General features: G+C 47.9%; 2 protein-coding genes across 2 annotated transcripts; both read left to right on the top strand.

Moving 5' to 3' along the window:
* The first annotated feature begins 3 nt into the window (after window positions 1-3).
* On the top strand, window positions 4-11,756 carry wdr62 (WD repeat domain 62). Its single transcript, XM_067246218.1, has 31 exons — window positions 4-443; window positions 781-872; window positions 966-1,028; window positions 1,420-1,477; window positions 2,097-2,267; window positions 2,560-2,697; window positions 2,820-3,002; window positions 3,113-3,273; window positions 3,483-3,672; window positions 4,126-4,290; window positions 4,422-4,585; window positions 4,731-4,822; window positions 4,916-5,041; window positions 5,212-5,282; window positions 5,384-5,505; window positions 5,624-5,699; window positions 5,777-5,888; window positions 5,992-6,055; window positions 6,152-6,277; window positions 6,392-6,510; window positions 6,675-6,739; window positions 6,840-7,163; window positions 7,318-7,475; window positions 7,563-7,681; window positions 7,855-7,986; window positions 8,168-8,279; window positions 8,574-8,673; window positions 8,830-8,896; window positions 9,615-10,460; window positions 10,558-10,652; window positions 10,766-11,756. Exons 1-31 carry the CDS (start codon window positions 306-308, stop codon window positions 11,033-11,035), a joined length of 4,719 nt encoding a protein of 1,572 aa, XP_067102319.1. The 5' UTR covers window positions 4-305; the 3' UTR covers window positions 11,036-11,756.
* Window positions 11,757-12,016: 260 nt separating this feature from the next.
* LOC136952278 (protein Atg16l2) lies at window positions 12,017-24,352 on the top strand. The gene is made up of 18 exons (XM_067246997.1): window positions 12,017-12,275; window positions 12,664-12,733; window positions 12,834-12,915; window positions 13,144-13,217; window positions 13,419-13,670; window positions 14,045-14,110; window positions 14,642-14,731; window positions 14,872-14,925; window positions 15,762-15,867; window positions 16,802-16,907; window positions 17,207-17,277; window positions 17,579-17,650; window positions 17,950-18,070; window positions 18,260-18,365; window positions 19,823-19,972; window positions 20,548-20,595; window positions 22,269-22,370; window positions 22,939-24,352. Exons 1-18 carry the CDS (start codon window positions 12,116-12,118, stop codon window positions 23,030-23,032), a joined length of 1,824 nt encoding a protein of 607 aa, XP_067103098.1. The 5' UTR covers window positions 12,017-12,115; the 3' UTR covers window positions 23,033-24,352.

Raw genomic sequence — 24,352 nt, 5'->3', positions numbered from 1 at the left:
AAACCTGCGTTTGCGGACGAAGTATGTTTTGCAGTGTAAATTATATCTGACTGACATGACCGAGTACTATATTGGCATTATTGTATAACTTTACGAAATGTCTCTAACATTTGTGCTATGTTAAGATAGCTTCCTTGAATAAGTTAGGACTAGTGCTAGCCTGATGAAACAAGTTGGCTTCCACCAGCTAACTTTAAACACCGACCGTACCAGTAACGTTAACTATCAGGAACACCACAAAGTGGCGAATAACAAAACGCTAACAAAAACCGACAACAATTTCAGAGGCGTAAATTAATCTCGCAATGGCTGAGGGACCGTACGGATGTGCCAATATATCTTCATTTCCATCGAGAAATAGGAAAGTGATGAGCAATGCGTCTGTTGCCACAAATATGCGGCGAAGAAGTCGACAAAGCCAAAGACGGACTACTCACAATCGGGTAATACTATGTAACCAATCATACCCAATTTTTGGGCAATTTAGCCCGCTCTAGCTTAGTAGCTATTCACTTGTTGCGTGACACCCTGGTACTAGCTAGTTCAGATTTAATGTTAGATACAAGCAGTACAGTTGATCCACGGCCTTTGATCACGTTTTTGGGTAGTTGACGTTGTGAGCTAGCTCGCTTCTAGTCCTCTATAAAGACTTGGTATTGCCTCTTGACTGCCATGTTAGGTTACATCTCGCCTCAGAATTGCAGTTGATTACATGCTAAAATACGACACGGCAATTCTCGGTGAGTATGTGATTGGAGTGCTAACTGCTATGTTTCACAGGTTGTTCTTGAAAGAGTGCTTGGAATCACCACCTCTAACGGTAGTGGCTTGGCCTGCGACTCGAACACGGGTTTAGTTGCCTACCCTGCAGGGTAAGTGGACAGGGCTGAAGGTAGAAGTAGTTTTGAACACTACTTTACCAACGCTCTTGTTAAATTGACTAATCCACTTGTCTTCTGTTTCAGGTGTGTTATTGTGATACTTCATCCAAAGAAAAACAAACAGTTTCACATCCTCAATACATCAAGGTGTGCGTTTCTGCTCTCTCCTGATCCTAGCACTTAAAACTAATCATTTGTTCAACACTAGTGCAAATTGAAAAGGATTCAAAATAATGAAGATTTCTGTATCTGCTAACTCCAACAACACCTTAACATTTAATGGCAACAACCAACCAAACTGTTAAAAGGGATTTTTATTTATTTATTTTATTTATTTGAAGGTCACCTGATACTTTTAAAGAGTGAAAATCTATTTAACCATCTCAGGGCTGTCTTCTTGGGCAATTCAAAGAATAAAGCATCAAGGTTCGATGTCAGAATACATGTTATTGGAGTAGCTACTGCTAAATGAGAATTTCTCCCAGTGTAATACTGACCTGCACTCTCATTAAGCCTGTTCTGTGTTTGTGTTTCCCAGAAAAACCTTCACTGCCCTGGCGTTCTCTCAAGATGGAAAATATTTGGTCACTGGTGAGGTAAGTACTTGGACATGTTCATGTAAGAAAAAAAGAAAAGGATTTGTTTGGTGGATGTGCCTCGTGACAATTTTGCTTGATGATGTATGTTGTGTTTGTCTCGCTGTTTGGTAGAATTTTAAATATTACGTAAACTGCCGTGCTGAACTGGTGTGCTTGTTAGAAATTAGGTAATGGTCCTCAATGTTTTTAGAAGTAAGAATCACTAATGTGATGTTATTTCTCTGCCTGGTTGCGTTTGCAGTACTTGAACAATTATAGCCTCTGTTGGGTACACTGTTATAGGTACTAGCCTACAACCGTAGGATACAAATGAATCCTTATAACAAATATGTAACTTAGGATCTTAGTACAAAGGAGAAATCCCCTCAGCGTTTCTGTAAATTGACTAAGTTAACCAATTCTATTTCTAGATGTATGTAATGATTCACTTTGCGATTTCTTAACTTTGCACAGATTATTTTGTTATCGACTGCCTTTTGAAAGCTGTTTCCCACCCTTCCCCTCCCCTCCCCCTCAAGCTCCCATCATGTCAGCAGAATTGACATGGCTTCCAGCTTCACCCCACTTGTCTCCGCTGATTCACTCTGCTTCTAACTCTATCCTTGTCTCCGGGCAGAGTGGTCACATGCCCTGTGTGCGAGTGTGGGACGTGGCTGAGAGGACACAGGTGGCAGAGGTCCAGTGCCACAAATATGGGGTGGCCTGTGTGGCCTTCTCCACCAACAGCAGCTACATCGTGTCTGTGGGCTATCAGCATGACATGACCGTCAGTGTCTGGGAGTGGAGGGTGAGTCGCTCATACAGAGGGTCTGCACATGGGCAGTAGCATGAGCCCTTGGCAGATGCAGATGGGGAGCTACATATGTTTGTGTAATGTGATATGGCTGGGCACAGGGATTGTCAAAGCTCATGACAAAACATGTTTTTGTTCAACAGATCAGAGATTATATGGTCTAATTGCACATTCGTTTGGTCAGATTTATTAGGATGCTGTAAAAAAAAAAAATCCACCAAACATTTGTCCACAATGTGGACCAAATCCAACCTCATTAACTTATTTGTTTTTGTCTTGACTTTAGAAAGGCACTGTGATCGCATCCAACAAGGTATCCAGCAAGGTGCAGTCAGTGTCCTTCTCTGAGGACAACAGCTACTTTGTCACTGCGGGAAACCGTCACATCAGGTTCTGGTACCTGGATGCTTCCAAGGAGAGACGGGTGAGGAGCAGGACACAAGCCCAGGGGACGCCCTCTTGATGACATTGTGACACCTCCATGTGCCAGTACTGTTATCACCTGTCTGTGATGATGACCACTTGTTGTGGTATGTCCCCGCCTAGGTTAACAGCACGGTGCCCTTAATTGGTCGGTCGGGGTTACTAGGGGAACAGCGGAACAGCATGTTCTGTGGATTGGCTTGTGGGCGGGGCAAGATGGCTAGCAGTACCTACTGCATCACCAGCTCGGGGCTGCTGTGTCAGTTCAACAGCAACAGGATGCTGGACACCTGGGTCGACCTCAAGGTCAGATGTCAGCTTGAAAAAATTCTCCCTGAATGACTTGAGTTTCTAATAGTTGGGTCTGATGTTCCTGTCAATCCAATCCATGTGTGTTTGTTGTCGCCTCTTCACAGACGACCTCCGCCCGCTGCCTGTCTGTGAGTGAGGTCTACGTCTTCTGTGGCTGTGCTGACGGTACCGTTCGTGTCTTCAGTCCCCAGACCCTTCATTACATCGCCACCCTGCACCGACCTCACTGCTTGGGGGTGGACATCACCCAGGGCATCCTGCCAGAGTAAGAACTCTGCTCCACAACAGCTTCCTGGGACAGAACAAATGCTCACACACACCCATGCGTCTACTGAGTCACAGTCATGTGAAACTGAAGGCTCCGAAGCCTGGGGCGAGAAACTCAGAAACAAAGGGGATTATTGTCCAAAAACTCAAAAACTTCCCAAGGTCTAACGTGTCCTTTCATGTAGTCTTGTCTGTTTACCTCCACAGGCACCTGTTCTCCGCCAAACAAGAGGCCGAATACCCAGACACTCTGGCGCTGACCTTTGACCCTGTAACAAGGCACCTGACCTGTGTGTACAATGACCACAGTGTGTACGTGTGGGATGTGCGTGACGTCAGGAACGTGGGGAAGGTCTACTCTGCCCTCTACCACAGCGGCTGTGTCTGGAGTGTGGAGGTACACGCCTTCTACATTTCCATTGGGCAGCTTTCACAGTTACTTGGCATACGCTTTTGTCCAAGGCGAAATACGAATAGTGCAGAGAGAAAGTATAGCATAGGGAGTCAGGTGGCTGAGTGGTTAGGGAATCGGGCTATTAATCAGATGGTTCGATTCCTGTCCGTGCAGAATGACGTTGTGTCCTTGGGCAAGGCACTTCACCCTACTTGCCTCGCGGGAATGTCCCTGTACTTACTGTAAGTCGTTCTGGATAAGAGCGTCTGCTAAATGACTAAATGTAAATATGGTTGAGAGGTCAGAAAAGCACAGTTCTAACAGGATTTGTTTCTTGATTCATGTTATTACTTGTCGCATTCAAAGTCTATAGACGTCCAAACACTGGTCTGTAGTCAACGACGACGCCCAATAACAAACACAACCTGGTTTTGTCGTGTCATCTCTCTGCGTCAGACCTACCCTGACATGGGAGAGCCATCGCTGGCCTGTCTTCCTGCGGGGGCCTTTCTCACCTGCTCCTCCGACAACACCATCCGACTGTGGCACGGCGACCCCCTGCAGGGTCCGGCTCAGTCCAGCGCCCCGGGCCCTGGCTGCCTGCGCAACTTCTACAGCCACGTACGTCAGCTCACCCACGACACCCGTCACCCTGGATCACACCCTCGGTGCCCTGGGTGGCTCCGTTTTACATGTCGTTTTTATTTGTGTTCCTGCTGGGGTTCCTTCCCTCCGTTTGCTGGCTGCGGCAGGATCTGATGAGGATAGTGTACGTCGGGGAGGACACCCAGCATCTGCGGGCGGAGGGCGGGCGAGGAGAGGGCGCCGGGATGGACGGCAAGGCCGGGATCCGTGTGCTCGGCGTCAGCCCCGATGGACAACACCTCGCTGCAGGAGATCGCAGCGGCAACCTCCGGTAAGACCCCGACAGAACACCGGTAGACGTGCACGATTGTCCTTGGCGTGGACCTTCGGGCGCCCCCCGCAGGGGTCCAGTCTAGCTCTGGCCGTCGCGTGCAGGAAGGCGAACGCTCTCGAAAGATGATCTCCTTCGTCCGCAGGATCTTCGGTCTGCAGTTCATGGACGAGCTCCAGAGGATCGAGGCTCACGACTCCGAGGTGCTGTGCCTGGAGTTCTCCCCGACAGACACCGGTGAGAGGTCCTAGGGGGAGAAAATCTTCCGTAGAAACCGTAGGCCAGGGAGAATCTTGAAGGGAGGAAGTGCTGACGGCTTTTACCCCCCAGGCCTCAGCCTGCTGGCGTCCGCAAGCAGAGATCGCCTCATTCACATCTTCAACATGGAGAAGAACTACACCCTAGAGCAGACTGTCTACGACCACTCGGCCTCCATCACCGCCATCAAGTTCACAGGTCTGTGGAGATGGGGCCCCCCTCCCCCTCGCTTGCCCAGTGGTTGTCCCTGAATGGTGCCGAGCCACATGAGGTCGCCTGAATCGGATCCTGACGAGCGTCCGCGGTAATGTGTTGTGTCGTTCCGTCATGACCCCCTGGTGAGCGTCGCGGTGTGGCTGCGTTTGCAGGTGTGAGCCCGGAGGTGCGGATGGTGAGCTGTGGAGCCGACAAGAGTATCTATTTCCGCACAGCAGAACAGGTGAGGCCCGTCCCTCTCCGCGCCGCGGCGGTCACGTCTCCCTCAGACCTAAACATGGCTGCCGTTTGGGAAGCTTTTTCAATTTCTTCTCTTCTCTCCAGACGCCGGAAGGTTTAAACTTCTCCCGCACGCACCATGTGGTAGAGAAGACCACGTTGTACGATATGGACCTTGACGCCACGCGCGCGCACACCACCATTGCGTGCCAGGACAGGAACATCAGGTACCGCCACTAACAAACACAGTGGTTACCCATTTCCCGGTGGTTACCCGAATGTTCAGACTGTGTGGAACACCTTGTTCATGCCACTTTCCTAGCAGAAATTCCCCTTCTGTTGCAGAGTGTACAATGTGAAGAGTGGAAAAATGAAAAAGTGCTTCAAGGGCTCAACCAGTGATGAGGGCACCCTCCTAAAGGTAAGGACCTTCAGATATGATATGAATGACGGCGTTCCTCTCCTGCTGCGCTCACGAGTGCATCTCTATGGAAACAGGTTCGGCTGGACCCTTCAGGCACATACCTAGCCACAAGCTGCTCTGACAAGAGCATCTGCATCTTCGACTACGAGTCAGGGGAATGTGTGGCCACCCTGTTTGGACACTCGGGTATGCTCTCTGCTTTCTTCCTGCCTTTTTTTTTTTATCATGACTTTCTTTATTTTATTTTCCTCATCATGTGGTGTCTTCTTCACTTTGAATCCCCCCATAGAGATTGTGACGGGTATGAGATTCAGCCAGGACTGCCGACACCTCATCACGGTATCTGGAGACAGGTAAACATCTCCAGCAAATCTGCCGCGAGACTCTGCCCCCCCCCCCTCTGCTCCGTGTTCGGTTCAGCTGAGGTGTGTGTGCTTGTCTCTCCCCAGCTGTGTGTTTGTGTGGAAGCTGGACTCCCACATGACCGTCTCCATGAGGAAGAGGCTGGCTGAGATGAAGCAGAGAGCAGGACTGAAGCCTTCAGCCCAACCCGCCACCCAACAGCAGGCCATCAGGTAGGCGACGCCACACCACCCCTCCCTCACGCGGCACAGACGCTGACACGCTCTCAGCTGAGCAGAAGAGGCACTGCCGTGTAGAACGTTTTGCGTGTGTGTGTGTTTTCCCAGGAGAGAGACCTTCATCACTGGACCAAGCCTGCTGCCCCAGGAGGAGGAGAAGGAGAAGGGTTTGGTCGAGGAGGAAGAGGAGGACCCTCAGACCCCTGCTAGATTTGATGTCACTTATGGTCAGAGAACTTGATCAGCTAAAGAGAGGGGATTCAGTCAGGTCTTTTTGATATCTGGTCTTTAAAAAAAAACAAAATATATATATATATATATATATATATTTTTTTTATATATATATATATATATATTTCCATGAATGTATTCATCTGTGTTTCTTCCCCAGACTTCCCAGATCTGGATCCCATGGTTCTAACTAACGGCAAACTGCCCATGTGGGCCCGCAAACTGGTAACACTCAGCAGAAGCCCAGACTAGACAAATCTCTCGGATGTTTACTGTTATGTTATGTTACTGTTAACTTTCCTCTCACTGTGTGTGTGTGTTGCAGGGTTCGGCCATGGGGACCACCATCCCCCCAGAGGTGAAGCTGGGGCCCCAGCAGCCCCGGGGCCGCTGGGCCGATCAGCTGGACCCCCAGGCCCTCCGCTCGGTCCTCGACACCAGGAGCCTTCAGCTCGCCCTGTCCCCCAGCCCTAGGCGGCCCGAGGGCCAGGAGGACGAGGAGGAGGAGGAGCAGGAGGATGATCCCTACTTCCACCCTCAGAGCCTGGACAGCCTTCTAGGAGGAGAGGAGGAGGAGCCAGAGGAGGAGGAGGAGGAGCCAGAGGAGGAGGAGGAGCCAGAGGAGGTGGATGAAGAAGAAGATGAAAAGGTGAGGATCGTTATTTATCCTACATGAATCGGGTGGATTGTTCCCTTAAAGGCGAGGTTAGACATTCAAATGAGGACTGTGGAGATGTGGATAATATCGGATGTGATTCCCCCCCCCCCCTTTAAACTGGCCTGTTCCTCTGGGTTGTGTACAGGGGTCGAGTGCAACATTTGGGTCCCATCCAGAGAGGCCTGACTTCCTGGCCCTGCAAGATAGCGAGGAGATGTTTGATCCGGGCCTCAGCTCCCTGGAGAGGAGTGACTTTGTGCTCTACCCTGCCAACAGCACCACCCTGTCCACAAGCGGAGAGGGGTGAGGTCCACATTCAATGTGTCTGTTTAACCCCACTCCTGTGTTGTCAAGGTGCCTTACAGTGCATTTTGTGTTTGGTGCGTGTAGAGAGTTTGACGTGCGGGACCAGAAGCAGGAGGGGAGGCAGGCCTGGGCTGGGGAGGAGCTGAGTCCAGACAGCGCCTGCTGTGTCGGCTCTGCTGGGAGCCAAGACCAGCACCAGGACGGTAAGAACCCCAACAGACACTAAGCTAAGTAGGTCCTCTCCTGGTCATTGCGTTCGGGCTGCAAGGCCTCTATATCAGGGCTTTGTTAATTACGCTGATCTTGGGGCTTGTTTTGTCTGTGACCTGTATCCCACGATGCTTTTGGCACTGCCTTACATTCTGTATCCCTGTAGACACAGACTCGCTGAGTCAGGTGAGCTCCACGGGCAGCTCAGGGGTGGAGGAGGAGGAGGAGGAGGAAGAGCAGCGGGAGACACTGCTGCACCAACACTTTGACACCCTGGCCAACAATCTGCCCAGTGAAGGTAGGAATCCTACAGTGCTACTGTGTTGTCAGGTATGCCTGTCTTCCTGGAGGTCATTCTTCCCGGCTATGACGTAGCATACCTCCCTTTCTCTGATGAAAACATGAATGCCGTGTGCTGCCGGCTCTTCCTGTGTGTCTTGACACGGACGTGCTCTCCTGCCCTCTGACCCCCCTTGCAGAGAAGTTTGACACAGACCCCGGCAGCCTGCAGCAGCCGGCCGAGAGCCACTTCCTGAACCCGCGACTCAGCATCTCCACCCGCTTCCTGTCTCACTTCCAGAGCCGCGTCCGGTCAGTCGCTCCTCGCCTTCGTCCTGCTCGTGCCGGGCGCTCGTGCCGGGCGCTCTGCTGAACTAGCTCTGCTGTTGTCCTCAGACCCTCAGCGGGGAAGAAGCCCTGAGCCAGGCTCCCTGTGTGGGACGTGGATGAATCATTTAAGACTCCCTTGCAGTGCACAATTAATTTTCTTCTCAAGATGTTTTTTTTCATCATTTGTAATCCCCCCAAGAAAAACTAAAGTTTATGACTATAGTCAATAGTCATGCTTTAGCAGCTCCAATTTAACCTTCTGTTCTACTGTTCCAGCCCAGGACTCCTTCCTGCCCCACGTCATGCCCGCCTCCACCCCAGGATCTCTGAGGAGGCCAGCGACCTGTCCCCCAGCATCCCCCAGAGCACCCCCGAGGTGCCGCGCCCTTCCAGCCACACACACACACAGTAACACACACAGTAACACACCAGACGACCAACATGCCCACATTTGTAGAACCAATAGAGAGCCGCTTGGTACAAGTCGTATTCGGTGTCAAATCAGTTTGACAGATTTGTTTTGTGTTTTCAGGTCGACTCAAAGCTGTGTCCTGAGCCGTGTGCCACGGAACCTTCCGAAGCGGGAAACCCAGACAGTGGTGAGTTTTGCAGGGCTAGATGAGTCATATCTGCGGACAGATAACTTTCAGGCGTCCTCTGCTCCAGCTGAAGGATTCAACACAACTGAGGTCACCCCCATCTCCATGCTCATGCTGGGGGAAAACAAAACACTGGCCGTATCACTTAATCTACTCAGACATGTAGTGACAGAAGGCCCTGTGGGTTTGGACTGATTTGGCATGTTTGACGGTGGCCTGATATGGCTTTTGCTGCTGGCACGTCCAGACAGAGCGCTAAGGTGTCATCCTGCAGCGCTAAAGAGACGGGGCTGCTCCGTCAAGGCCCAGTGCTGCCCTCATCCTCGCCCTCGGCCCCTACGCAGCCGCAACACCATAGCTGTCATCCACTGGAGAGACTCCCTGGGAGGTGTGTGTGTGTGTGTGTGTGTGTGTACCCATCTACCCTGCCACGTGGTCCACATGGGAATTAATGAGAGCGACTCCCTGGTGGTGTGTGCGTGTCAAACAATCTACCTTGCCAGGGGATTCACACGGGAATATGATTTGGAATTCACTCTATATCTAAAGGAAACGGGCCTCTTCTTTTCTTTTGAAACTACACTGGATTCCTGTTTTGGCTTCTTCCTCATCTATGGTGTCGGTTTTACATCAGGTGCTGATCAAAGTTGGGCTCCAGGTTTGTGTTTTGTTTGTACATGCATCACCTCCTCATGCTTTTAAATGTTCTCCCTTTCAGATATTACAAACAAGACTCTGGCATCACAGTCTTTCTCTCAGAACACTGCCCCGGTAGAGCCCCTGGCCCCACCTGCTAGTTCAGGCCAGAAAGTCTCCCTCGCTGCCCTGGATAAGGACATCCTCTCCCGGCCGTGCCGCCAGAGCTACATGGGCACCACAGCCAGCTCCAGGGCCAAGATCTCCCAGGGCCACGCAGCAGGCGAAGGTCTGAACATCTCCCCCACAGACGAGCAGCCTGGTGAACCCATGGAAGGGAAGTCTTCATCCATCCCAGATCTGACGGCGCAGGAGTGGAAAGAGAACCTTTCTTCCTCAGCACCCCCTCCTGTGGCCCCGACCACCACCACCTTGCCCTCCTCGCTGGAGTATTCTGCTCCTGCCAGCCAGCCTCATCTTCCCTCTCCTGCTCCTGGAAATCACAGTGCAAGAGCTTTCCTCCACCTGGACCTGGCCATGCCCGAGGCCCAGGCTCCGTCCTGCATGTCGCCCCTGTCCCACAAGACACGGCGGCGCACTGTGGACTCGCCCCGGCGCCCAGCCCTGGTGACCCCCACGGAGATGCGCTCTCTGGGCAAGGAGGGCAAGAAGCGCATCAGCAGCATCGAGCAGACCCTGACGCCCAGGAGAGGGCAGCAGGCCCGCAGCCTGGGCCCCACCACGAGGACGGAGAGCCCAGCCAGGTCCCAGTCCCCGTGTGGCCCCAGGCGCAGGGAGGACGAAGGGCTGCGGGCCAGTGTTCCCCCTCAGTCCAGTCCCTCTTTTGAGCCCTCAGCCACCCCTCCACCTGGGCACAGCATGCCACCGTCAGAAAGTTCAGAGGAGGGTTCAAACTCCTCCAACTCAGGTGAGGTCAACCGTACGTTTACCACCTGTGCAGAACTGAATTATACATAACGGAAAATCTTTCAACCTCACTTTGCCTTATGCTCTTCCCATCACAGATTCTGTGGAGGAAACTGTGAACGTCCAGATGTGTAACCAGATTGTTGAAGAACTGGGAAACACCATGAGAAGAACAGTCAGCTTTTATAATAAGGTGAGGCCGATGCTATCAGTAAAGTGCAGAAATCTGTTTATATTTTAGTATAATTTGCTTTCACGTTTTCTCAACCAGTGCTGAGGTTTCTGTCTGAACCTGTGTTCCTGCAGGTGTGTTCCATGTCAGACAGTATGGAGCAGCAGGCGCAGATGCTGGGCTTCCTGAAGGGGGCCTTTACATCGGTGCAGAGCGAGCTGGACTCCCTGTGTTTAGAGGACAGGCATCCTGGCCCCGCCCCTGTGGAGGACAGGCGTCCTGGCCCCGCCCCTGTGGAGGAGTCCCCCGGCCGCCAGCTGAGAGACGACAGGACGGTGGCTCTGTTGGAAAAGTACTCTGAAATGTTGCTACAGATCGCAGAGAGAAAGATGGACAGTCACTGATGTGTCCTGTCCATTGTTTACGCTGAAATGTTTCACTTTCCAAATAGAATTCCACAAAGAACACTTTTATGAACGGCACCTTTTCGACACTGATCCTCATTAGATTAGTTGTTTTTATTTTATTTTAGTGAAAACGAAATGCATTTAGTCTCTGATGGTCACACTTCAGGTGCAATTTCTTTCTTTGAACACTTTTTAATTTGTGTATGATATTTAATTATATCTTAGATTTATTTTATAAATGTTTACCTTTTTTTTCTCAATTTGTGTTATTTTCTCTCCTGTCTGTAATGGGGCTCGTTCTTACTCTTGCCATCACTATGGCAACTGTCTTAAGTTGCACTAACAGGACTTAAGTAAAATGCCTGCTTTTATTACATTGAAGACAATGTAATAAAAGCAGACATTTTACTTAAGTTGTAGTGTCTGCTACAACTTAAACATGACTTAAATGTCAGTGTTATTTTAAAAATGTCTATTCATTTTTGTTGGAGTTTTGATACTGAAGTTTTCTTTCGATCAGGCAGTCAATTGGAGTTCGGTATTATGTTTACTCAGCCTAATTTGTTTAGTTTCAGGATGGTGGTATATTTATCATCATTGTAACTCCTGCAATATTTTCATTGTCCAGTTGCCCCTGTGTTTCGTCATGTGCATTTAAGTGTACGGTTTTATTGTAAATATGTGTACAATGTTTGTTTTCATTAAAGGAACGAATTGAATAATATCAAATTGTATTGTAACAATGCTATTGAGAAACTACCCAGTTATGGATTACTGTCGATTGTGTTTGCGCTGAGATACAATTTCACGTTACGTTTTATTGTTCATTGAACCTCAGCACGGGCGTGTCTGCTTAACATGTGTTTTAATGACGTCGAGGACGATGGCAGACTGAGTGAGGAAAGAATGGAAAGATGTATCTGATTGGCTGAAAAACTTGTTATTCTACTGACACTAGTGCTTCAGTGCGCAGACACAAGAATAGAAATGGACAAATTACTAAATGCCTACATACAGAAGATGTGTGATTAATAGTTCCAATGTCGATAAATTCAACTGAAACTGGAATTGTCAGTTATGGCCGCGATTGGTATGGAATTCAGGGAACAGTCTACAGCCAAAGAGAAGCTAAACTTAAGCAAAAACACGCCAGTGTCGTGGAAGCGTCATATCATTCTGCAATTGAAACACCGGGATAAGTCACAGAAGACAATATTTCAAGATGTCATACGATCATGTATGTAATACACTTAACTTTTTTATGTAGTCGAAGACCATCGGTAATTTATGATCAAGCCATAGGATAGAGGAAACTTAACTCGAAACTTGATATGAAACGAAGTGTTCTGCCATAACTGTATAACGAAAACAAACAACATAGGTTACAGTAACAGAGTACAGTAGCAGTTTTCAAGTGGTTATAGAGCTTAAATCATTCTCGCAATGCTTCAATCACTGCACTTGACAAGTTTATTTGACACAAAGGTGAAAATTAAACTAACGATTAGCACCCAGGGCCTATGTGTAGATCAGTAAGCGATGGCATATGTGCAAGTGCAGCCTATTGTACCTAATGTGATACCATTTATATAATCTGTTGTATGTGTCTTTCCTACTTTATGCAGATATTAACCTGCTGGAGAGGTATAATCAAAAAGCGTTTATAACCAAAGGCATTCTGGGCTGTGTTGATAGGTAGTCAATCATTCTTCTGATAACTGATATTCAAACTGCCATTTACCAATTGGATTCTGAAGTTTTGTTCAGTATGTTCAGCTTTTATTCTGTGTTGCAGATACCCATCATCTACTTCTAACAGTGATTCGTTAACGTCTTTGGCTGCTAAGAATAACGCCTTGAAGAAAACAACAGGAGAGGTGGGAAATACAAAACACGTAGAGTAGTACAGTACAATCCCACTGTACTTCGCCTACAGTACAATAGTTTCAAAAGCACCTGCACTCATAAAACTGCATAATTTTCTTTTTTTTTTTTAAGATCTCTGATCACTTAATTATCACCAGTTTACAGTGTTCCATCTCATATGGAACGATTGGTGGGACTTTTTTTACTTCTCTAAAGGGATTTTCCTGTTCTCTATTTAGTTGGCGTACCAAGTGGTAGAGCTGCAGCAGGAGATTAAAATCAAGGAATCTGTACTGGAAGAGCAACATGCCAGGTGAGGCCTGTTCCCTTAAGAGCGAAACAAGTCTGACATGTATTCTAATTCTTCGATAAACACCAATGGTCCCGTATGTTTTGTGTCTCTCAGTTACTGTCAGTAATGCAGTAATCAACACAGAAATGATTTACTGTACTGTCTGTACAGTATTTCTCATAGACAGTACAGCAGCTGATGTAGATCTTCTGTCCGGGTCAGATTGTGCGAAGTGAAGGGTCGTCTACTGGGTGTGGATACTGACTACGGGAACCTGCAGGCCCGGGTCGCGGAGGTGCAGGGGGGAAACCGTACTCTGAAGCGAGAGTACGACTCCCTCCTGAAGCAGCACCATGACATGGATGCCATGTTCCGTGAGGAGAAGGTGAAGGGGTCAGAGCTGCTGGAGGACTTGATAGGGCGGAAGCAGGTTGCAGCCGTATGGATGAACAGCCGGAACGAGAGAAGAGTGAGGTAAGCGGTCGACGCGAGTGGCAAAGTTGCACCCTTTCTTGGAAAGTCCCAGATCTGATATGACAGGATTGCCCATTCTTTTACTTGTCCAATCATGTTACGAGATTAGAGATGATCTCAGTAATGCCAAGGAGGAACACTATGTGTTTTAGAGTCAAAGCGGGCTACGTAGTAGAAGCCAATCCACTTCTGAGAAGCAGTCCTATGCTCTTTAGAATGAGAATAATAAATCATTAGGAATGTAATAACAGGGCATAGTTGTCTAAAACTGATGATGCACAAAGATTAATTGAATCCTTGAATTAAAATCTGCATATAGTTACTCTGTTTTTGTAACGTCTATTGTCATTTTTTTTCTATGTTTGACATCAAAGAGCAAGAGAGGTGAACCTTCAGAAGGAACTGGAGACAGCTGCTGAGATGAAAGTGAACATTGATGTGTAAGTGCTTTTTTTTGCCAAGCTCCATACTTTGAAAGGAAAGTGATTCGATTGATCGTAGGGTAACATTGGGACTGGGGAGTTTCCAAATGAAACAAACTGAGATAATGAAAACGCAAAGGAGCTCGCCTTGGAAGAGAAGGTGAACGTAATTAGGGAGTCAGGTGGCTGAGCGGTTAGGGAAGCGGGCTAGTAATCAGAAGGTTGCCAGTTCGATTCCCGGCTGTGCCAAATGACGTTGTGTCCTTGGGCAAGGCACTTCACCCTACTTGCCTCGGGGGGGTATGTCCCTGTACTTACTGTAAGTCGCTCTGGATAAGAGCGTCTGCTAAATGACTAAAATGTAAATGTAAAAAATGTAATTACTGTGGTTATCAGCTGTGTCCCTCCTCTCCAGGGGTAACTCAGAAATAGCAGACCTCGATTAGAAAACATCTCTGTAGACACAACATCATTTAATAATGACAGCGTGATAAGCCCGTTGTCGGAAGGACACTAAACGTTGCTAACGGGAGTTGCATGTCTCTACAGAGCGTGTGTGAGTGCCCCATGCTCCAGAGCTGCTTCTCCTGTAAGTGAGACGGCGGCCAAGTTGGAGAGGCGCCACGCTCGAATTTTCAGGTATTACAAACATGGTTTTCATCCTCAATCCTGTTACTAATTGTTTTACCACTGAGCGTTAGCAGCTAGTCGTCCCTTGTAAACAGCGGCAGGTTCCAAGTTATGTCATCTACAAATGTTGTGAAAATGTTTCTGTCCAGGTCAGCTTCTGCAACATCTCCCCGAATACTGAACTCCATTAAAGAGCTGTTTGAGTGAGTATCTTTCCTTACACTTTATATATCTTCAGCAGTTATATTACTATTACTAATCATTGAAAGACCATCAGAATATTTCACAATTTGAACTACAAACCATAAAGAGGATCAATTCCTGGCTGCAGGTGATTTCCATGCATGAGTCACATTTCCGTACACGTTTCATCGATGAGGAATGTACACAGCATGTATGTGTGCATGCAAGCATGCATCCACAGTATGTTTCCTATCTTGAGATGACGATCCAATAACACACCTGTTTACAAGTGTGTGTGTGTGAGTGTGTGTCCCTCATATCCTGGTGTTCTCATGCATATGGATCTAAAACCTTCATCCACGCCTACACCATATCTGACCCCTCCCAAGTATTGACAGAGGCCGACCAGTGCTTCTCGCTGTGTCGGAGCTGTCAGGGCAAGACTGTGGTCACGCAGTGGGCAACACCCCCCCTGCAGTTGTTTGTGTCCGGGATCGCAGGCAGATGAGACCACATCACCTCAGTGTCAGCGCCACTCTGCTGGAAATTACATTTACATTTAGCAGACGTTCTTATCCAGAGCGACTTACAGTAAGTACAGGGACATTCCCCCCCGAGGAAAGTAGGGTGAAGTGCCTTGCCCAAGGACACAACGTCATGTGGCACGAACCGAATCGAACCGGCAACCTTCGGATTAATAGCCCAATTCCCTAACCGCTCAGCCATTTGACTCCCCATCTGACTCCCCATCTGACTCCCCATCTGACTCCCCATCTGACTCCCCATCTGAAACGTTGCTTTGTCGTCCCTGCAGAGACACAGGCTGAGACGTGTGTTTGTTTGCGTTCTTGTGCAGGAGGAAGAGACGAGGAAAGTCGGTGTGCAGTCTGGAGGAGGACCTGTACGTCCCAGTAGGGTTCTGCGTGGCAGCCAGGGTACCTGCTAAAGCCCTGCACGTGTTGGTGAGGACAGACACTCTAACCCTAACCCATGTTTGAGGTGGTGGAACTGTGTGCCAAGTGTTTAGTACTGCGGACACAGTCTGCAGGAGACATGACGGTGCAACTCAATTGGCTGTTGACTCCCACTTCCTAATTTGACGGGGTGAAGAAACCGCTCAGTGCATGCAACATCTTAATTGTCGCTGTGCGCGAAAACATCCGCTCGACAAATGAAATGCATTTCCTTAGAAGAGAGCACCTAGATATTATCTCGGTCGTGCCGTTAAGTGTCAGACGCCTTGGTGCGCCATGCATGATAGATACCAGGAAATATTCTGTACCAGCTCCTTGGTATTTTCATGTAAATGCGCTCCCTTTCGCGCTGTGTGCAGTGGAAGGAAGCTCCAGGTCAGTGGCTCGGCTGTCCCCTGTAGGGGACAAAGTGCTGTCTGTGTCCCCCAAACAGAGGTCCTCTGTCACACAGAGCTGCCCTGTCACTGGGAGGCACTCACACCAGACAGGGCCCATTTTCATTTGAATAGCCCACGCACGCCACAGAGGAACTAGCATGATCCGCCTAAGGTGCCCGCTCTGCTCTTCCACTTCCTTATTAGGAGAAGTGTCATATAGTCTGATTTGCATCGGGCTCCGTAGCAACCGCATTCAGATGTGACGCGGCGCCAGGTCTGCCGCCGTCGCCGCTCAGGAAATGACTCCCTTTATTTCTGTCCTGAAGCTGTTTCCTCTTTTCATGCGTGGTGCTTTAGGTCGTGAGCTCCTTCTTGGGTTTTTGTTTGTCATGCGAGAAAGCGCCGGCTGTCTGTGCTCAATTCTGTGTCCTAGAATATCGGCGCATATCCCCGAACATAGATGAGTGGAGATTTGTTTGCGTACGATTGAACAGCTAATGATTTTCCTGGTCTGTTAATGATTTTGTTCCTCCCTCACCATACAGGATGCACATGAGTTGGGCATCAATGCTGTGCGATTCAGCTCCAATTCTAATGTGCTGGCCACAGGGGGCACTGACCGGGTGATCAAGCTCTGGGACGTGAAAGCAGGTAAAGCACTGTCACCTTCACAGAGCCCATCTTCCAGGTCATGTGACCGATGCACAGACACCGATACAGCCTAACAAGGATTATTCCTAGTCCCCTCGAAATGAAATGTAGATTTCTACAGTCTTCACTAATCCTTTATATATAATGAAGAAATAATTAAAATGAGGATGCAGCATTCACTCGAAAAAAACTTGTATGAGTGTATTGAAGAGGAAGATGATTGGAAGGATTATCTTGTCTCTGTGAGAAGAATGAGCTGGAATGTCCTCTCACTCTTCCCTTCTGTCTCAATCTCCCAGGCATGCTTCACATCCGAGGAACGCTAGATGGCAGTAATGAAGGAATAACAAGCATCGAGTTTGACCCTACGGTATGACTGGCCTGTGTTTCTGTCTCATGTCGGCTCTGTTATTGCAGAGCGCTCCACAGGGATGGTCTCCTGACACACACGTGCAGCTTTCACGTCTTGCTCCGGACGGACATTAAGGAGACAAATGGCAACACAGTGAACATCAGTTATGAGATAGGGTTCTGTCATGCTCAAAGTTACATTACATTTACATTTAGTCCCCAGGAATCAAACCGGCAACCGATTCCCTAACCGCTTAGCCATCTGACCCCCAAAGTAACCTTGAAATGACTGTGTGCATTACATTGTGCCCTGTGATTAGGGAACCAGGATCTTGGCCGGCTCGTATGATAAGTCTGCACTTTTCTGGCGACTGGACGACAGTGTTCCCAAGGTAACCAACGTCAGATTTCAGATCAAGCCGATAGTGTCATCGTTATACAACTTGGTGTGGTAACTAATGTGTGCTGTAGTAGGGAGCCTACCTAGGCGTCACCTGGGAAAGTAATTACCAGCGGCCTTTAATGTGTTGCTCGTGTCTTGTACAGGGAAGATCTTTCAAGAATGCTCGCTCTCATTCCTTTCTGTGTACAAGCTTGAGGAGGAACTTGTTAAAAACATGCTCTTATATGGAGCTATGACCCAGTTCTAAGCCTGGGCTGTCTCTCCCTCTCTGTGTCTGTCGTTTCACAGCTCACCCTGACGGGCCACTCACGCAAAGTCACGGCGGCCAAGTTCAAATCCAGCCTGCACCAGGTGGTGACCGGAAGTGCAGACAGGACCGTGAAGGTGTGGGATCTCCAGCGTGCCGCGTGTGAGTGTCAGCGCTCGCCCCGCCTCTACCACGGGCCACGCGGACAGACATGAGACGGTCTAATCTCTAGAACGTTCCCAACATTTAGATTACCTAAGAGAACGTGAACCTTATTCAGCCTGCCTGAATGGCGGTTATTTCAGTGGTCTGTTTCTTTAGCTTTGTGCGAATGTTTTGCTCCTGACGCAGGTGTACACACCTTTGAGGTCCTCTCTTACTGCAGCGACGTGGTGTGCTCAGAGTACTTCATCATCAGTGGACATTACGACCACAAGATTCGCTTCTGGGACAGTAGGTAAGGAGGATTCTCCCCGAGCCGACGGTCATGCATTTATCATCTCTTCCTGTCCGTATGGTTGTATGTAAACTCGAGAGGAAATGGTTGTGTATGCATGAGTGCATTTGCGTGTGTTGTTGGTGTGTTTGTGTGTGTGTGTGTGTGTGTGTTGGTGTGTAGGTGTGTTTGTGTGCTCTTGTTGAGTTGTGAGTCATGCTGTAGACCCGGGTTTAGAGAATCGCTTTCAAGCAACACTACTGCAGTTATATTTAATTCCTACATATTTCATAAATAATTGTCGAATGTATTGAAGACACCATATGATATATTTTTATAAAGGCATTTTGATGTGGATTTCTTTTGATATTAATGTTTACTAGGTCCAAGCTATCTGACACCTGATTAAAGTCAGAACAATAAAAATGTCATTAATGATTTAATACTTTATTGATGTTGAGTCAGAGCAGATCTCACTTACCTTCCACTCCAACCCTGTAGACAGTGAAGAAAACATGACAGCTTCTTTTGACCACATAGCCTCTGGTGTATGTGTGAGTGTGTGTGTGTGTGTGTGTGTGTCTGTGTGTGTGTGTGTGTGTGTGTGTGTGTGTGTGTTTGAGTGCGTGTGTGTGTGTGTGAGTGTGTGTGTGTGTGTGTGAGTGTGTGTGTGTGTGAGTGTGTGTGTGTGTTGTGTGGTGTGGTGTTTTATGAGCCTGGTCTTCAGCCATGGTTGCTTAGGCACTAGTGGCAATGATTGATTCCTCTGACATATGCAATAAAACAGGAAAACCGTCGGGTGGAGTAATCTACATCAGCGTGACTCCGGTTCCTTTGATCTCAGCCCCCTGTCCCTTTTCCCTGCTTTGTTACCTCACTCGACTCATAATACATTCACTCTGCTCTCATAGCTTGATTTGTGACAATGAGTAGCTCATGATTTGTTCCTCCAATTACTCTGAACATAATCTCCTTCTACATTGGGACGTGAAGGCTATTATGTAGCCACAGCAGAGCCCCCCTGAACCCTCTCGTTCGCTCCCCGATAGAAGCCCTCCACTGCAGCTCTGATGACTCCCCGTCTTCGGCTGTCGCCTAGCAACAGTCAACCCACAATATCGTCCGCCTCCTCCACATCTCTCCTGGCTTAGAAGGGTGTCTGTTATGACATGGTGAAATTTACTGCTGCGCAACATTTTTCATCTTTTTTTTTTTGGTTCCTTTGTTTGTAAAGTGTCATACACAAGCCCGCCATAGCAATTTGTTTTTTTAGATTGGATCAAATGGGATCTGGGCGTTTCATGTAAACAAGATATTTCACAACGTATTCCGGATAGTTCCGAGATAGGTCTCACCATACTAATGAATGTATTAATAGGATAGTGAAATGCGTGTGTGTCGTGTATGAAGCCACCCGCCCCCCCCTCACCCCTCTATCCCACGCCCCTCCCCCTTTACCACCTTCTGTCCCTCCCCAGGGCTGCAAGCTGCACACAGGAGGTCCCTCTGCAAGGGAAAGTGACTTCGCTGGATATCTGTCAAGATCACAGGCAGCTGCTCAGCTGCTCCAGGGACGACTGCCTGCAGGTGGTGGACCTGAGGATGAACAACTCCAGGTTGTGCTTCAGGTAGGCAGGCACCAGGCTCGACCTCTGACCCCCACTGCTCGTTGAGTTAATGAGGGTCCGAGTCGTGACTTGTTATGGGTCAGCTCCACAGTCATTGGTCCAGGTCAAGCGTTTGGCTTCCTGCTTTGAATAGGTCAGACATTTTTATCCTCAGTAAAGATCTCCCTGGCTTCTAACCATCCCTCGTTCTTTGTCCCTTTCCCTCCCTCCCGATTCTCTGTCTCTCTGTCTGTCTCTCTCTCTCTCTGTCTCTCTGTCTCTCTCTCTCTCCCTCTCTCTGCCTCTCTCTCACTCTGTCCCCCTCTCCCTCTCCCTCTCTCTCTCTCTCTCTCTCTCTCTCTCTCTCTCTCTCTCTCTCTCTCTCTCACTCTGTCCCCCTCTCCCTCTGTCTCTCTCTCTCTCTCTCTCTCTCTCTCTCTCTCTCTCTCTCTCTCTCTCTCTCTCTCTGCCTCTCTCTCACTCTGTCCCCCTCTCCCTCTGTCTCTCTCTCTCTCTCTGTCTCTTTCCCTCTCCATCTCGGTCTCTCTCTCTCTCTCTGCCTCCCTCTCCCTCTCTCTCTTTTGCTTTCATTATAGAGCCGACGGCTTCAAGTGTGGTTGTGATAGCACCAAGGCTGTATTCAGGTGAACAGACGTACAAAATGCATTTGATGTTTCTTTGTCACAATGTATACAGACCCACTGGGCTCCTCCCAGCACATGCACTGTAATTACACAGATCTGGACCACAGTCACAATCCATGAGGTATTCGAGTTAATGACCGAATGCTAGTGAAGCTCTCCACTGATTCGCTGATGTTCCTTGACAGTTCCAGGTGGTCACATGACATGGAGGATGGCAGGCATAGGGGAGGCTGAGATTCATCTCCCTAATTAGTGTTTAGGAGGCCAAGGAGCCCAGGGCAAAAGACATCTGGCGTGATGTGTTTCATTTGGCTTAGGAGCGTTTTGAAAATGTCCCGGGGAATGGCAAAATGGCCCCGTCTGTATGACATTGTTGCTCTCTGAGCCACAGCTGGCTGACATAGCAGTAAATGGATGCCAGATGTAGGAGCAATGTCATGTACATGCAATGTCACTTTTGCACGCTCGTTGTCGGTGCATTGTATGCTGTACACTGACTCACATTGAATTTGAACCTTATGACCACTGTGTACGATTTGAATGAAAAGGCCATATTGTAAAAAACATCACAATCCTCTCTTTACCCCCCCCCCCCCCCCCCCCCCTGAATCAAAGGACTAAGTAACCGTGACACATCGAGTCCGAAAGTTTTCATCTTTGGAATCCAATTATTTGCAATCCCTCCCTGATATATGTGCTGTCTGTGGTGATAGCAAGGCTTCGACTTCACGGTGGATAAAAGGCTGTGATGGTGTGACTGCTGACCTGGCCTGAAGGAGCAGCCTGCAGTGTTTTCCAGGGCATTCTCCATTGTGCAGCTGGGCTGTCTGCTTTTGTTATCGTTCTTTGCAGAGAGAGGGTAATAGCATCCTTTTTATGAGGCTCTCTGTAACGGTTAATGTTCTCCTCATAGGTGTAGAATAGTGAGAGACCGTCTCAAATGGAGCATATTGGGTATTGTTAGAGATACAGTATGGATTTAACTCGCTGTGTGAAATTGCTGGTTGTTTATTTAAAAAAAGGAACATTTTGTGCCGTGAGATTATCCTCTCGTAAAGGTCAAGGAAAAATAGAAGATTGCTCCCATCGTATAAAGGACATGGTTTTAATCCTTCTTTTGCCACAATGACCCCTCCACATTTTCGACTGTCCCTGAGGTAGGATGACATAGTGTTGGATTCGAGGGATTTCACTCCAACCAGGGCTGATTTACTAGCTTGAGGAATACAATTTCTGCTGTTTCCATGACAACTGGTGGACCAGAATGCCTTGTGGTTGTTTGGAGGCCCTGCGCTGTAACTTGAGAGTGTGTGAAGTGATCTGATGGCGGGGTTATGAGCCACCTTCAGTTGAACAAGTGCTCTCCCTTCTGCTCGCTCCCACCCGCTCTGCCCCTCAGCTTACTTACCAATCTGTTAGGCTCAACATCACTGTCCTACCCAGAATCTGAGCAGCTAATTGATACTTGTTATGACCTACACCCCCTCCCCCCTTTGTTTAGATCTGGGAGACTAGCATATGTTTTTCAATAAGTTTCCTCTTATAACGGCTGGTTGCATGACTTAATGAGGTGCAGTAGTCAAGGATTGGTATCGCTAGAGGCTTCCTAGATCAAACACTTCTGCTTTTTCTCTGTCTGAAGCTAATCCCTGCTTGATGTCGTTCCCTTCTAGTCCTGATGGAAGCTATTTGGCTGCTGGCTCGGCGGACGGGACCGTCTACATCTGGAACGTCAGCACAGGCAATCTGGAGACCAGCTTACCTGACATGCACAGGTACCCACCTGGACCGCCTCACTCAAGCGTCACTGCCTCATATCCACACAATTAGTGGTGCAACAGAATGTTTACACGATTTAATTGTTGTTTGATGCTTTACAAATCTTTTTAACGGGTGATTTCTGATGCCTTATTTTACACTTTATAGTTTAGGTTTTAAAGCTGTATAAAAACTGCTGCTGTCGTTTCTCTGAAATACACCCAAGCTCTCAGGACTCTCTCTTGGAGTGCGTCTGGGTAGCCGCCAACTAAGCATCTATTAGGTTTATTAGACTTCCTCCGAGTCAATTTGTAGAGGCCATCAAGAAAAGTGGGGGACGTTACGAGCCATTACCTTGTGTTTACATTATAGTGACAAAGACCAGCTTCTGGCTATCCTGAATGCATATCCTGTCACTTGTTATGAAACAGCAGAGAAGCCCAGTATTCTTAGTCCATTTGTCTCGGCCCTGCCCATCTGCTCTGGACATCTTGAGACTTGAAATGAGCTAGAGTCAGATCTGGTCCTCAGTCTGTGGGGTTAACGGCCGTTGAAATGTAGCACCTGTCCTCCTTTGCTCTGCAGCTCCTCCATCAACGCAGTGTCGTGGTCCACGTCAGGGGGGTTTGTGGTGAGTGTTGACAAGACTCGACGGGCCGTCCTTTGGAGCGACATCTGAACAGCTCCTGGATGGCGAGGACTGCAGATTACTTTTGGAGGTCACGTTGTCATGGTAGCAACCCGCAACCCCCCCCCCCCCCCCCCATCTTCATGAAGTGAAGAAGAATAATTTTAAAAAGCTCATTATCCAAGAGGGGGGGTCCTTATCACGACTCAGAGAGCAGATTTGATGTTCTGCTCTCTCCTACCTAGACAGAACAGAAGGCTGTGGCTTCACGTTACACATCTGAGACTCATGGAGTTGTGCCTTGGACTGGGAATATGCTGTAACATATCCTCAATATACAAAAAGGGTCTGATGAAATCAGTGTCTTAATGTTATTGGTATAATATTTGCAATTTCCTTTACTAGTGACTGTATGGAATGTATTGCTTTGTGAAGAGATTACCTGTCCAATATGTAAACAAGCATGTTCATTTCCATTGAAAGGGAAAGTGTCAGTTTCTGAAAGGGACTGATCAATATAGATTATGCTTGAAGGGACATTAACAGAACAAAAAAACTCATCAATAAGAAGGGATATGGCGTATGACGGTGCTCACCTTAGTAGTATTGTAAACACTGTGAGTTTGGCTGAGTTAGTTCTACCATGAAATTCATACTGTACAGTTTGGCTGAGGAGTTAAGGGAATAGTCTGAGGTGGCATGTCAATTTGAGATGCTGAAGAGATTAACCATGAGTCCTCCTCCCAAGTTCTCTCAGTCTCATATCAGACTCTATTGTTTAGATACTGTTTGTGTGGTACAACATAGTAAATAAGGAAGGCTTGGAATCCAGCGGAAACTTTAAGGTAAATGTCGCCGTGCCGCAAATGGCCAAATTCATAATTTTTGTGTACTATTTCTTTTGTCTTTTTGTGTACTATTTCTTTCATTTGACTGAAATTGTCTTGTTACTATTTTGTGTGAACGAATTTCCCCCTAACACATTCAGAATGTTGTCTATACTCTAAGTATGTTTAATTTTTGTGTTTAATGTACGGCTTACTCATTATTGGGGATATCATTTTCATGGTAGAACTTTTATTATGAAAGTGTCCGTAACAGTTTGGACCGAAGGCCTATTAAAAGGGATTGTGCTTTCTATTCCAGTGAATCAGACATACTTTATAGACGTTCAACAAATACCATAAAACTGACAATAGGAGGGTTTATGTAAAATGAACCTTTGATACATCTCAGCCTTTGAATACATCTCTGAACAAATCGATTGACAGATGGATTGCTTTTAAAAAAAGGGACGTGAGGTAAGAAATTCCTTTTCTTACAGTAAATAAAGCAAACTAAGAAAGTTTTCATTTTTCTCTCTATCTTTTC

This window comes from Osmerus mordax, chromosome 11 (genome assembly GCF_038355195.1).
Source record: "Osmerus mordax isolate fOsmMor3 chromosome 11, fOsmMor3.pri, whole genome shotgun sequence".
NCBI classification, from domain to species: Eukaryota; Metazoa; Chordata; class Actinopteri; order Osmeriformes; family Osmeridae; genus Osmerus; species Osmerus mordax.
This window is presented reverse-complemented; position numbering and strand designations above follow the sequence as displayed.